The sequence below is a fragment of the Barbus barbus genome, assembly GCF_936440315.1.
Source record: "Barbus barbus genome assembly, chromosome: 50".
NCBI classification, from domain to species: domain Eukaryota; kingdom Metazoa; phylum Chordata; class Actinopteri; order Cypriniformes; family Cyprinidae; genus Barbus; species Barbus barbus.
Genome location: NC_136728.1, coordinates 5,942,161 through 5,957,092, shown reverse-complemented (window position 1 = coordinate 5,957,092; position 14,932 = coordinate 5,942,161). Strand labels below are relative to the sequence as shown.

The 14,932-nt window shown below is 42.9% G+C and overlaps 1 protein-coding gene across 1 annotated transcript in view; it reads left to right on the top strand.

Moving 5' to 3' along the window:
* LOC306868492 (ATP-binding cassette sub-family C member 8-like) overlaps positions 1 to 14,932 on the top strand; it is a gene marked incomplete at both ends in the record, with an annotated part of 74,920 nt that overhangs the window by 19,542 nt on the left and 40,446 nt on the right. The window contains 3 exons of the mRNA XM_079414689.1: positions 11,296 to 11,336; positions 11,418 to 11,563; positions 13,182 to 13,287. Of these exons, the coding sequence (XP_079270815.1) occupies positions 11,296 to 11,336; positions 11,418 to 11,563; positions 13,182 to 13,287 (293 nt within the window). The remainder of the gene's footprint in view (positions 1 to 11,295; positions 11,337 to 11,417; positions 11,564 to 13,181; positions 13,288 to 14,932) is intronic.

Sequence of the window (14,932 nt, the reverse complement as noted above, 5' to 3'; positions counted from 1 at the left end):
ATGAAACGCCTACTTTACTACATCCAATTAATTTGCAGTAGAAAAAAACAAGCCATGCCCTCTATTTTCCTCGTTCAATATTCTGTTTCTCTCGGAAGTATGTCACAATATGGAAGTAATAATGGTCGCAAACTTCTGATTCACGCGGACTTTAAGATATCAGCACAATAACACACTCAGCTAAATATTGTCTAATTATCTTTATCAATACAATCCCAGAAAATACTGAGATATTTTTCTTTTCTTTTTTTGGCAATATCGCACACCCCTAGTACTGACACAAAATGAGCCAAAATAGCCTACTTTTCCCTGCCAACTGGCAACTGACACTGTTACATCTACTCGCATTTGGCGCTTGGCGAGTGTTAATTTTAGGCCCTGTATATATATAAAGTTATTTGAAATTGTAAAATTATTTCACAATTTTACTGTTTTTACTGTATTTTTAATGAAATGCATGCAGAGATTCTTTCAAAAACCTAAAAGAATCATTTAGTTTTGAACATTAAAGTATATAAATACATAAGTGCTTTCAGTAACTGTCAGAGTGTCACAAACAGAGGTGGAAACAACAGGTAAGTGATACAACAGGATGATTTATTGACAGGCAAAGCAGATCGTGAGGAGAGTGATGACCAGGTGAGTATCTTGATGCTTAGCCCAATTCCGAATGTCTTGGTGAGAACTGATATCTGTCTTGTTCACAGGGGTGTGGAGACCGTGAGCTCAGGAGAGCTTGATCCGACGCTGGAGAAACTGAGATCCTGGAATCTGCACTGGAGAATCGTAGGGAAGTCTATAAGGTAAGTAAACACAGGTAAGTGCATACGAAGTCAGGTTACTGTTCGAGATAGTGAACCGTAGACCGGACGATGAGTGTCAGAGTGGTGTTTATAGGAGTGCTGATGAGGGACTGCAGGTGCGGGTGATTAGAACTCAGGTGGCTGTGATCTGGGGATTGCTGTTGACGGCGGTGACTGTGACTCTCTGACACTACCAATTCCTCCAGGGGCGGCTCCTGACGCCCTCATGTGGCGACGGGGGCGACCACGGCCTCTGGGTGCGGGACGATCAGGATGGATATGATGGAATTTCTGTAATAACATAGGATCAAGGATATTGTCCCGGGCCACCCAGGATTGCTCTTCGTGTCCGTAGCCCTCCCAGTCCACGAGATACTCCAGCTGGCCTCCCCGTCGCCGCAAATCCAGGATGTTGCGGACTTGATACACAGATGGTTGGTCCAGTATTTCAGGAGGAGAAGGCTCGTCTGGCTCGTGTTGATCTGGAGTGAGAGAAGAGCATGGTTTGAGCAAGGAAATGTGGAACGTGGGGTGAATTCGATACCTGGGGGGTAGTTGGAGCTGGTATGTGACCTCGTTTATCTGCCTCTGGATCTTGAACAGACCAATATAGCGGGGACTCAGCTTCCTACAGGGCAGGTGGAGTCACAGGTCGTGGGTGGATAACCACACCCGGTCTCCAGGGTGGTCGATGGGAGTTGGAGTGGGTTGGGCATCTGCAAAGCTTTTATGTCTCCGCACTGCCCGCTGGAGGTGGATGTGTGCTGAGTCCCACACTCTCTCGCTCGCCCGGAACCAGTAGTCAATAGCTGGAACCTCCGAGGGCTCTCCCGTCCATGGGAAGAGTGGGGGTTGGCAACCGAGTATGCACTGGAAAGGCGTGAGGCCGGTGGTGTTCTGTCGAAGGGAATTTTGTGCATACTCGGCCCACGGGAGGAAACGGCTCCAGCTGAATGGATCTTCTTGGCAGTAAGCCCGGAGGTACCGTCCAAGTTCTTGGATTTTTCACTCAGCCTGGCCATTTGTCTGAGGATGATAACCGGAGGACAAGTTCACCGTGACTCCTAGCAGGCGAAAGAAGGCCTTCTAAACGTGGGAGATGAACTGTGGCCCGCGATCCGATATTATTTCCTTTGGCACTCCGAAGTTCCTGAATACCTGATGGAAGAGGTGTTCTGCAGTTTCCAAGGCCGTGGGCAATCCACGGAGAGGTATCAATTTACAGGCTTTAGAAAAGCGGTCTACTGCTACTAGAATGCAGGTGTTACCTTCCAATTCAGAGATCAGTTACAAAATCTATTCCCAGGTGAGACCAGGGTCGGCGAGGAATAGGGAGGGGTACAAGCTTGCCCACCGGCAGATGGCGAGGAGTCGAGGACATGGCACAGACTCAGCAACTGCGGACGTATCTGATGACATCACAAGACATACTGGGCCACCAGTACCGAGCTTGGTGGAGCAAGAGGGTCTGTTGGCTGCCTGGCTGTCCAGAGCCCGGTACATTGTGAACTGAGCCCAGAAGGGATTGTTGCTGGGAAGATGGAACGAAAGTCTTCCCTTCTGGGCCTCCCAGAGGAGCATGTTCGGTGAGGATGGCGGTTTCTGATGTCCTTGTCGATTTACCAGACAATGGGGTTAACAATGAGAGCTGGAGGAGAATCGGTTCGGGGTCCGCAGGAGAATCAGGAGAATACAGACGTGATAAGACGTCAGCTTTACAGTTGCGATTTCCAGGATGGTAGGTGATGGTGAACTCAAACCGGGCAAAGAACAGAGCCCAGCGTGCCTGTCGAGGAATGAGCCTCTTGGCTTCACGGAGATATTGGAGATTCTTGTGATCTGTGATTACTTTGAAAGGATAATTAGCTCCCTCCAGCCACTCCTCCAGGGCCAGCTTGATGGCCAACAGTTCCCTGTTTCCGATGTTGTAATTTTTCTGGGGTTAGTTTCCTTGAATAGTAAGCGCAAGGCTGGAGGCTAGGAGGCCCACCAAACTGCTGGGACAGCACAGCCCCGACTCTCGTGGTGGAGGCCTCCACTTCTACCATGAATGGCACATGGGGATTAGGATGGCGAAGGATGGGGGCCGTGCTGAACGCGGTTTTGAGTTTCCCGAATGCTTCGTGGGCGCTTGGATTCCAGGACAGGAATTGCGAGCAGACTGAAATCCTTAATAAAACGGCGATAAAAGTTGGCGAATCCCAGGAATCTCTGAATCTCCTTCACTGACTGGGGGGTTGGCCATTCCACGACTGCTGTCACCGCCCCTTGGTCCATCTGGATACCTTCTTGACCGATGATGTAGGCGAGGAACTGCATGGTGGGGCGATGGAACTCGCATTTCTCTAGCTTCAGATACAGGTGGAACTGACGGAGTTTCTGGAGGACCTGCTTAACGTGGGGGCGATGGTCGGCCAGGTTCTGGGAGTAGATGAGGATGTCATCAATATAGACTATCACAAAGCGGTGTAGTAACTCCCGGAACACCTCGTTCATGAATTCCTGGAAGACGGAGGGGGCGTTGGCAAGGCCATACGGCATCACAAGGTACTCATAGTGGCCGTAAGGAGTAATGAATGCGGTCTTCCATTCATCGACTTCCCGTATTCGAATGAGGCTATACACACTTCGCAGGTCCAGCTTAGAGAAGATGCGGGCCCCACAGAGTTCCTCTAGAGCGGCAGGGACCAAGGGAAGTGGATATGGGAGCTTGACAGTCTGGGAATTCAGCGCTCGGTAATCAATACAGGGCCTCAAGCCCCCGTCCTTCTTACCCACGAAGAAGAAACTTGATGCCGCTGGTGAGCTGGATGGTCAGATGTAACCTGGACTAAGAGCCTCCTTGATGTACTCCTCCATAGCCTTGCACTCCGGGATGGGCAGCGGATATACTCTACCCTTGGGGAGTTTGTAACCATGCAGCAGATCGATTGCACAGTCCCATGGCTGATGAGGAGGTAAGTGGGTGGCTGCCTGCTTGCTGAAGACATCCTGGAAAGTATTTTGACTCCATGCATCTCAGTGTGGTATGGAAACAGCTCAAATCAAGACTGCAAAGCACTAAATAGAGTTGTGCGCTTAGCTGAGCGTATCTCAGGGTCTGCTCTCCCCTCTCTGCAGGACATCTACCTCAAACGCTGCAAAAGTAGAGCTGTCAAAATTATCAAGGACTCAAATCACCCTGGTAACCATTTATTCACTTTGCTTCCATCTGGCAAGTGCTTCCGTACCCTGATGGCAAAAACTGAGAGACTTAGGAGGAGCTTCTTCCCCCAGGCCATCAGGCTTCCCCCAGGCCATCACAGAAACTCTGTGTCATAACATCACTTGACTCCATGTTAACATCACTATATCAATAAGCTATTCATAATTTTTTCTACCTCATATGCTGTTATTTAAATACCCTGTAGAACTTTTTGAACATTCTTTTGCACATTCCTGTTATATTACTATTTATGTCAACAACATACTGACCTGCACGTTTATATTTATATTTTTTTATCTTTTATTTTATTCTTTTTATTTTTTTTTCTTAATATTTGTCTATACAATTGCACTGTCCTTGGAGCGGACCTGACTTACATTTCACTGCTGGTTATACTCTGTATAATTGTGTATGTTACGAATAAAAATCTTGAATCTTGGAACGCCCTGTAATCAGATGGGATGGAGGGAGTCGCGCCAGACTCAGGAATCTCAACCCCGCGTGGAGGTGACTTGAGCAGCAGGTGACTTGAGTGGGGGATGTGGAATTTCTTGGAGACAGTGTTGGTGACAAAATTCGCTCCAGCGAATTACCTCACTTGACTCCCATCTGATTTCTGATGAATGGAGTATGATCCGGGGCGCCCCAGGATGAGATCTACGGTGGATTCCTCCAGTACCAGAAACTTGATCTCCTCCTCATGCAAGTTGCCGATCCGGAGCTTCATTGGAAGAGACTCAAACTTCACATACCCACGTTCAAGCGGCTTTCCGTTGATTGTCTCGACTCGGAGCTGCCGTTGACAGGGCAGGTGAAGATGACTTAAGAGGTCTTGGGAGATGAAGTTGCCCGAGGAGCCTGAGTCGACCAGAGCAGAGGCTGTAATAGAGTGGACTGGGGTGAACGGTACTCACCGCTGGACGTGGGGGTCTAACGGGGCAGGACTTGATGAAGTGGTCGGGAGAAGCACAGTAGAGGCAAAGTCCAGCTGCCATTCGGCAGGCACGTTCACGGTTGGAAAGACGAGCCGTGTCAACTTGCATGGGTTCTGGTACTGGGGAACCGTTGGCGGGTGAGACAGGTTGGTGAGCAGCTTCAATGGGGTGGCAGGCTGATAAGTGTTGGGAGATGCAGTTAGCCTTCTGCATAAAACTCTCCAACCCAATGGTGTCGTCATATATCGTCATCTGGGCGCAGATGCTGGTATCTAATCCCTGCGGATAAGCACTGAGAAGAGCCGCCTCGTTCCAAACGCTAGCTGCCACCAGAGTGCGGAACTGTACCGTTTACTCGTGGGTAGAGGAAGTGCCTTGACGCAGGCGCAGTAACTGGTCCGCCACCGAGAGCGCTCCGGTAGTACATCCAAACACCTCCTTGAAATGATTAGTAAATGCTTCATAGGAATTAACTATGGTAGAATTGGCGTTCCATATGGCCTTCGCCCATGTTAATGCTCGACCCGAGAGAAGGGAGATGAAAAAGGCTCGGTGGGAAATTTTTGTGGCTGCATTTCGATGTACAAGGCAAGTTGTAGAAGAAAGCCACCACATCCAGCCGAATCACCCGCATAGGCAGCCGGTAAAGAATCGCTGGAGAAACTGGGATCCTGGAATCTACACTGGAGAATCGCGGGGAAGCCTATAAGGTAAGTAAACACAGGTAAGTTCATACGGAGTCAGGTTACTGTTCGCGATAGTGAACCGTAGACCGGATGATGAGTGTCAGAGAGAGAGTGGTGTTTATAGGAATGCTGATGAGGGACTGCAGGTGCTGGTGATTAGAACTCAGGTGACTGTGATCTGGTGATTGCTGTTGACGGCGGTGAATGTGACTGTGACTCTCTGACACAGAGTGCTAAAGTTAAAGCCACCATTCTGTCAGTAGTATCTGGATAGAATTGGGTCAACAACATGTGTAAGTGAATCTGAAGCATCTCAAAAAAATTGTAGGCAGCTCTGAATCAAATAAGGCCGGTGCAGGAATGTGTTTGCTTGTCAACGCGCGTTATCTGTGTGAAATACCTCTGAGATTTGTAGTTATCAGCTATGAAGGATTGTAGGGGTTTAAGCTGGTCCACAGGCTATTAATTAAAATCTGAACAGACATTCATGAGTTATGAATGCAATCAAATCTCATTTGCCCATATTTAAAGGAACGTGAAGGTGTACATTTGTGAAAATAATACAGAGAAACAATCAAATCTGTTCCTCAGTGTAATGAATGGGTTTAACTGCCAACAGCAATTATTTCTCATCAATTACTTAAGGCGAGACACTACAGGTGAATAGGTAAAATTTTTAACTAGCAGATATCACCATGAAACTTTCCCAGTTGATTACCTACATTAAGATGAGAAAAAAATGTATTACAAAGTTTCTGTAATTTTATGTTTAAATATGCAAATTAGTCATTATCTAATTAAATATGCGCTAATTTGCATATATTTTAAAAAACGAAATCTCAGAATTGGATAAAGCCAGGTTCAAAATTATTTTTTCATTGTGTTCACATATGAGATGGGGAAAAAATTACAGAGGGATTTATGGATATCTACTTTTGTTATCCTGTAAATCAGAATATACTGTCAATAGCCTTAAAAAATGTATTTTCGCCATGTTTTTTGGAATAAAATGTTATATAAATCAGGCTAGGAATAATATATTTACAAATCCCTCTGTAATTGTCTTCATAATATAACTAGGTACAAGACTGGAAAGTTTGGTGTATACAGGTGCTACTGAAGTGGAGATTTCGGACTTGGAGTATGAGAGAAAAGTCATTTTGAGAAAACGGGCTTTAAAGATTTATATTGTAAAAATCCACACATTTTTATATGAAAACATTGCTAACAAGCAAAACAACTGGCCAAGTAAATGTTTATAACAATGTAGACCATGAACAATGACAACTGAATAAAACAACATTGCCAAATAAGACCTTCAACTAACCACAGAGAACCACAAATACAGACACAAACTTATCATCAGAACTGCAACTCTAGTCATCTATGTCCATCGGAACACAAAGTTCACCCATGAGGGTTGAGAGCCTAGCTCTCCATGCCTGCACCATATGTAGGCCCCTCACCTCTCTCTTGCTGATGCCTTTTCAGCTTTTTAGCTGTGCTCAGAGTCTTTCTGCAACGTTTTACACTCTCAGACCGGATGGATTCGGCTTTTGTGATCCTCAGCATGTCGGTTTCCCTGATGGTGGTGATGGTAACGACAGTGCTTTCCAGCCAAAGCTTATCCATAATGGCAAGCATGGCAGAGGCCCCCTCATTAAAAGTTGAAATGGCCATACTTGCAGCTGCCTCAACTCTACTCTTACCTACAAACACTGTTTTTGGACAGCGGGCCCAAATGACGGAGTTGAGGCACTCATTCGCATTTTGAGTGCCACCATGCTGCATGCGCTGCAGCAGGCTGTCACTTGACATGCGGTGGTATACAGGTATCAGCTTCTGGCCCACCTCCCGAGACAAAAAGTTTCCTGCATGGAGCCTGTGGCTCTCTGGAGTTCCTCCATTTTCCTCCACTCTCCTATACCAACACCAGGACAGGTTGCACCTGGTGTGCAAGGGGACTTCGTCACAGGACATGCTATGGAGGAGACCAGCCCAGATCTCATTTTTCATTTTCTCTATGGAACCCTGGTTATTTAAAATTGCCCCCCTGTAATAATTTTGTAATGTTTTACATTTTTTGGCCGTTAATTTTCCCAGACCCTTCCCCCCCAATTTGCGTTCAGCACTTAATTTTCGTAGTGCTGTGCCCATACGCTTATGGGCATGGTTGATGCATTCTAATTTTACTACCTCATGCCCAGGGTATGGGTTGAGGGATACCACCTCCCTGAATGCAGTACTGTCCCCATCTGACAGCATCTGAATGTATCTCAGCTGGTGGCGACTCACAGACCTGGCCCACATCCTCTTCGCTGCCTTCTGCTCCATAGCCTTGCTTGAGCCCCTAAAATGTTGTGCACAGTCATGCGTTTCTCTCCAGCTGTCAATTTCCTCATCTGTAATCTTTCCCTCATGCCTGGCAGCTTCTTTAAGGGCACAAGCATGGCAATAGGAGGATAGAACCTCAAAGTCGATCACCAGTCCCGTAAAAATATCGATGCACACCCCGATCCCATAGTGTGATGTGAACCCTCTTTTCTGCCAAGTGCCATCAAAAGACACACTGATATTTATCACCGCATCTGCATCCTCTCTCAGGAACTCTGCCACATCTGCATCAATATCTGCATAAGCCTGCCTGACCTGCTCCCTGGTCCTGTGAAGTGACTCAATACCTCTCTCAATTTCTGCCGCTAAAATGAAATGTGTATTGTATCAATAACTGTTCATTTGTTTTGTTTTTATAGATACAGCACACAGAAATCTGTACTGTAAAAGTAAAACTGACCACCACAACATAATGAATGAGATGGCACTTTATTCTATTCTTATAAATCTTATAAATAAATAAATAATTTCATCAATAAAAAACAAATATTGTTACAGTAATGTTATGTTAGAAGGTGGTAACAGCCACACGTATTGGGCTATTTCTGACATTAGAAATTCTAAACCTCCCATCGACAGCTTACGTTCAGATGCGCTTCCCGAGGGCATTTCACTGGGTAATCCATCACTAATTTTCCTTTTCCCCCTTGCAAGTGACAACTGCTGTACTCTTTTCGATGATTGACGCGAAGTCATTTTCATTAATTCACTCAAAAGATCCCGCGGAAAGCTTAACCAAACAAGGAAGCGTCAAAGCATACCATGTCATGTGACGATTCTGAACGAATCACGTTGTCAGAAATTGTCTTCAGCCAATGAGATTGCGCATTTAGAGTTAAATCCCCTCTTTTACTTTCACGATTGGTTGCTGATAGAAAGGAAATGACCATATTTGGATCCGACAGCATTGTAGAGAAGAGAGAGAGCTTTCCAGCAGTATACGTGATGACTGGGTACAGGCAGAGATCGCGGAGCAGCATGTTGATTTAGAACGCCAACTTTTGTTGAATTTATGAGAAATCTACAGACGCAAACAGACAAAGTGCAGTAAAATAAAGACCTAAATGTGTATTTCGGACTTTTTTTCACCACAAGTCTGAAAGAAGACATGTTATTGAAGACAAATATCCAAAAATCTCAAAATTGACCAATAAAAAAAAAACGATGTTTTTGCCTGCCGTGTCTCGCCTTAATAGCATAAACAGATATTTGCTGATTTACTATTGAGCAGCTTCATTAATTAGCAAGATTAAGGCATCTACTCATTCAGTAATGTCAGCAGCCGGCTGGTAAACCAATTCTGCAGATCCAGCATCCTTCAGCAATCAGCAACTTCTTGTATGTGCTGAAGTTTCTCATATTGCTGAATGTAGGATTCACTCAGCTGTGGCACTTCCAACTCAAGCTGTTCACAAGAGCAAGTGCATTAATGGAATTGCACTTTCCAGTCTGTAGTTTGGAAGTGAGAAATTGAGTTTTCAGGGCTGAGAAAGAAGGATTTTTTCCTTGCTGGCCCAGAAGACACATACAACCCGATCTCACGGCAATTCGTACATATTTTATGAGGTGGCTAATTTGTACGAATTTGTACGAACTCACTCGTGGAAATTCATAAGATTTTTGCTAAATCGTACGTATTTTACGAGTTGCACAATTCATATGAATTTGTACGAATGGCCTACACTTAACCCCGCTCCTAAACCCGTCACTGGGGTATAGACAAATCGTAGAAAATCGTACGAATTAGCCACCTTGTACAAAAAATACAAATTGGTCGTGAGATATCGTTGACACATACCATCCATTTATTGATTGATCGATTAATTTACTTTTTCATTTATTTTACTCTTTACTCATTTATTTAATTTATTTATTTTCTTAACTGTTGTATTTTTTACTCATTTACTTAATTATCTTTTTTAAAGTATATATATATTTTACTTTTTAATGTATTTATTTACTTTTAAATGTCTATTTTATTTTTTAGATGTATGTACTTTTATTTATTTAGAAATGTATTTTATATTTGCTAGAAATAATTTCTAGCAAATATGAAATATATTGCTAAATGTAATTTCATTTAGTTTGTTTATCTTTATATATTTATAGAATTTATTTACTGTTCTTTTTATTTTTATTTTTTTATTATTATTTATTTTTAATTGATTTAAACTTCAGTATGCTTATTTATGTTTACTTTTAAAATGTACATACATACATCGTACATACATGCTAGAAATACCTGCATTTTTCATAAAATGGTGTTTTCTTGACAGTTTTTTTTTTCCTTCAACATGTTTTTTGACCTAAATAGATCATTTACTTAAAATTTGATACAAGGAGGAAATTATGCATATACTTTTTTATTTGCACTCTGAATATTGAGAGTAGGCTAGCCTACTTCGATTATGGCTGCATTTATTGTCTGCACTTAATAAGACTAAGAAAGAAATGTGTTGTTTATTTTTGTTTTTTAGACTGTTTGTATTTCTATGTTCAATTTGTAAAAAGGCATTCAGTTAGGAGGTCAAATGTTCTAGAAGCTCAATGAGGTCTGAAGAGACTCATACAGGAGAGAAGACAGTCGGTTGAGTTTGTGGCAAAACCTTTTACAGTGCTTGAGTGTTGTTGTCTTTTACTGCATATGATAATTCATACTCAGAGAGTTATTATATAAAACAAATCAAAATTCACCTGCAGACTATTTTAATGCAGTAAAGCATAATGGTTAAGGGTGGGGAGGGGGTGCTCACACAAAGAGCAGCCTAGAGGCCCCTAACCACCCTAATCCGCCCCTGGTTTTGCCCCTCTAGGGAAATTTAATTACAACAACATTTAATTTAGCAACATTTAATTTAGCAGTGAAATCTGCTCTCGGAACTGTAAGAGCTGGACAAGTACTTGTCTGAATGTAGAAAGTCCTCCGAGCTTTGGATCCGGCATAATGACGAAATCTATCACAATGACTGCTGAGCTGTGGGCCTTGGCTTATAACACTGGTACATCATTGTCAGTGTTCATAAACAGGTTGTAATGAAATCACTTGCTCACCTGGACACTGGAGGAATGGTAGAGGAGCTCTACTACATCTCAATATGGCTTGACTACATAGTGGACATATTCAGTATGTAATGCTGTATATTGTACTAGGAAATTACTAGGAACTTTTCTATCAAGTGACGGCACATGGACACATGGCTAGACGAAGGAGAAGAAATAAATTTGTTCACTGAACATTTTTTGCAAATAAACCTCTTTTTTTGTCTTCACAGTATTCATGAACACAGCCATTCCCATCGCAGCAGTTCTCATTGTAAGTATAAAACATTAGGTCTGTTTTTTATTGAAACTGAACACATACAGAAGTTGAAAAGCTCCCGTGTGTTTGTTTCAGACGTTCGTGGCTCATGTTCATCTGTCGGATGATGCAGATCTGTCCCCCGCTGTGGCCTTCGCCTCTCTCTCGCTCTTCCACATCCTGGTCACTCCTCTCTTCCTGCTGTCCAGTGTCGTCCGCTCCACCGTCAAAGCCCTGGTCAGGTCAGTTACAAACCACTGATGTGTGATAAAATCAGGTATATTAAATATTAATATTAATTTAAAAATTAATTAAAATCAGATTCTTTAACAATGCAAAATCTGACATGTGAAATGATAGTTGAAATGAGGATTTATATATATATATTTATAATATACTGTAATATAATATATATAATTCTTGGGGGAAAAAATTTAATGTGTTTTTGTTTCCACACTGGGGTAAAAGAAAAAAAAATGCAACTTTGGTAGCACTTTACTTAAAGCCTTTATGTATAATGCATTATAAATAGAGGTGCTCCGATTGATTGGCTACCGATCACTATCGGCTGATAATCACTTTGGGATGTTTGATCGACGGTCACTAATAAGGCCGATCTCAAAAAAACAATCTCAAGCTGATGGCTCACCTGCCGTCAGAGGTTTGGCACGACATACAGCGACACCGCCTCAGTCTCTATTCGGCGTGGGTAAAATAATTATAATGCTGAAGGTGAGGTACAATTCATATTTCTTCATTAAACAGCTTATAAAGTCATTTCAAAACTTTCTGTGAGACATAATTTAGCAATCAGTGCGAGTAAATCACAGCACGTTCTCCCTTTCTCTCTTTCTCTTAAAATGCGCAAACGGCTTCAAATCCCCACACATCACGTCTGTCTATTAGCGAACTGCACGCTGCACAGTTGACACAGGAATTGTCACTTACACAATCACAATGTAACTTACACAGACAACAGTGTTGTCACTAAAGTTTATAAATTGCATTTCTTTTTTATTCTTGACAGTATATAACCATACAGCGCCATTCAGTTGATCGTATCCATTTTTATAACCCAGACTTCTTCTGTTGCACCAATTACATGGTACACGGCTTTGCGATAGCCATCGCTCTGCATGTGACAGTGATTTACAACCAACAACGCGGGTCTAGGTCTGCGCTTTTTCACTTCCCGTTGCAGATACACTCTCCTGTGAAGAAGAAATGTGTGTCTGTGAGTCTCAGGTTCAGTCTCATCAACCCAACCATGTGGAACACATTTAGAGAGGGAAGGCTGTATTTATAGTGTACAAGCAGGTCATAGATCAGTGCTGTCTGGAAAACATGCCATATGTGCCACCACTATTAATATATGACATGAAGGAAATCGACTGGCCGCTGGTGATCAGCATTTTTCATGATAGAATCAGCTGTTTCCAGTGACTTTACAATATTATCTATTTGCAACAAAACACTCTAGACTAGAGAATAAAATGTGTCTCTCTGACGTCTCTAAGTCTTGTTTCTCTCTGGATTTATTTCCTGCATGTTGGGCAATGATAGTATTTCAGACTGGAATTGAATGGCAAGCAGTATGCGGTGCAGGTTTTCTCACAAAGAATGATTTCCTTTTCAGTGAATAGAGCTATACTGTGATAATTGCATAACTCAGTGTGTGATATTATTGGTTACAGGGAGGAATATACTTTAGTCCTGTTTTATTTTCTAGGAAGGATGTCACAATGCCACCAAACTGGAGTTATTTCTTGACATTTGAGCAAATAATTGGCATATAAGTAGAAAGTCCAGTTGTAGTGATTGAATATAGAATGACATACTGTATTGTTTTCTTCTGGCCAGTGTTCAGAAACTCAGCGAGTTTTTCTCCTGTGACGAGATTGGAGGTGAACAGGAGCCCAGAGCGACTGTCCTGCCCAATTCAAGCAATCACAAGTATCAAGCCCTGGTAAGTCAAGTCAGTTCACCATAAACATTTATTCACATCAAGAATGAAAGAAATGGCAGATGAAATGTAACACCATGACCCGAAAGCTTGTTAAGAAACAAATATTTTATGTTGTTGTTTTTTATGTCTTTATTGGATTAATGAAAATAATGTATTTATTCATTAAAAAAATGCATGAATGGAAATATGAAGTTTTAAAAAATCTTGATGTGTATAATAAATATACTGCTCAAAAAAATTAAAGGAACACTTTGAAAACACCTCAGATCGCAATGGGGAAGAATATCATGCTGGATATCTACTGTATACTGATATGGACTGGGTAATGTGTTAGTAATGAAAGGATGCCACATCGTTTGATGGAAATGAAAATGATCAACCTACAGAGGGCTGAATTCAAAGACACCCTGAAAATCAAAGAAAAAAAAATGATGCAGCAGGCTAGTCCATTTTGCTGAAATTTCATTGCAGCAACTCAAAAAAAAAATTCTAAGCATTCCTGACAACGTTGGGGCATGCTCCTAATGAGACAACGGTCGGTGTCCTGGGTGGGTTGTTTCCTCCCAGATCTGGACCAGGGCATCACTGAGCTCCTGGACAGTCTGAGGACTGAAACATAATGTCCCAGAGGTGTTCTATTGGATGTAGGTCAGGCGAGTGTGGGGCCATTCAATGGTATCAATTCCTTCATCCTCCAGGAACTGCCAGCATACTCTCACCACATGAGGCTGGGCATTGTTGTGCACCAAGAGGAACCCAGGACCCACTGCACCAGCGTAGAGTCTGACAATGGGTCCAAGGATATCATCCCAATACCTAATGGCAGTGCCATTGTCTAGCCTGTAGAGGTCTGTGCGTCCCTCCGTGGATTTGCCTCTGCAGACCATCACTGACCCACCACCAAACCGCTCCGTGGATATGGAGATCATTTTGTAGGGCTCTGGCAGTGCTCATCCTTTCCTCCTTGCACAAAGGAGCAGATACCGGTCCTGCTGATGGGTTAAGGACCTTCTACGCCCTGTCTAGCTCTCCTAGAGTAACTTCCTGTCTCCTGGAATCTCCTCCATGCTCTTGACACTGTGTTGGGAGGCACAGTAAACCTTCTGGCAATGGCACGTATTGATGTGCCATCCTGGAATGGTTGAACTGCCTGTGTCATGCTACCAGTAATGACACTGACCCTAGCCAAATGCAAAAATAGTGGAAAAACAGTCAGAAAAGATGAGTAGGGAAAAAATGTCAGTGGCCTCCACCTGTAAAACCATTCCTGTTTTGGGGGTCGTCTCATTGTTGCCCATCTAGTGCACCTGTTGTTAATTTCATTAACACCAAAGCAGCTGAAACTGATTAATAACCCCCTCTGCTACTTAACTGACAAGGGCTGCGTTTCCCAAAAGCACCGTAAGCCTAAGAAATTCGTAAAAACGATCGTACGACTGATCTTAATATTACGGCCTGTTTCCCAAAAGCATTGTAACTTAAGTAGCACTTGAAAATCATCGTAGATCTACGAGTGCTCTGGAGTAATCGTAAAGCTCTACATACATCGTAAGACAGAATTATGAGTTCACCTGCAGGACAATCGTCAGATTACACCTTTAACTTTATTCAAGTGCAATGTGATTATAATTAAAGCTTTTGATTG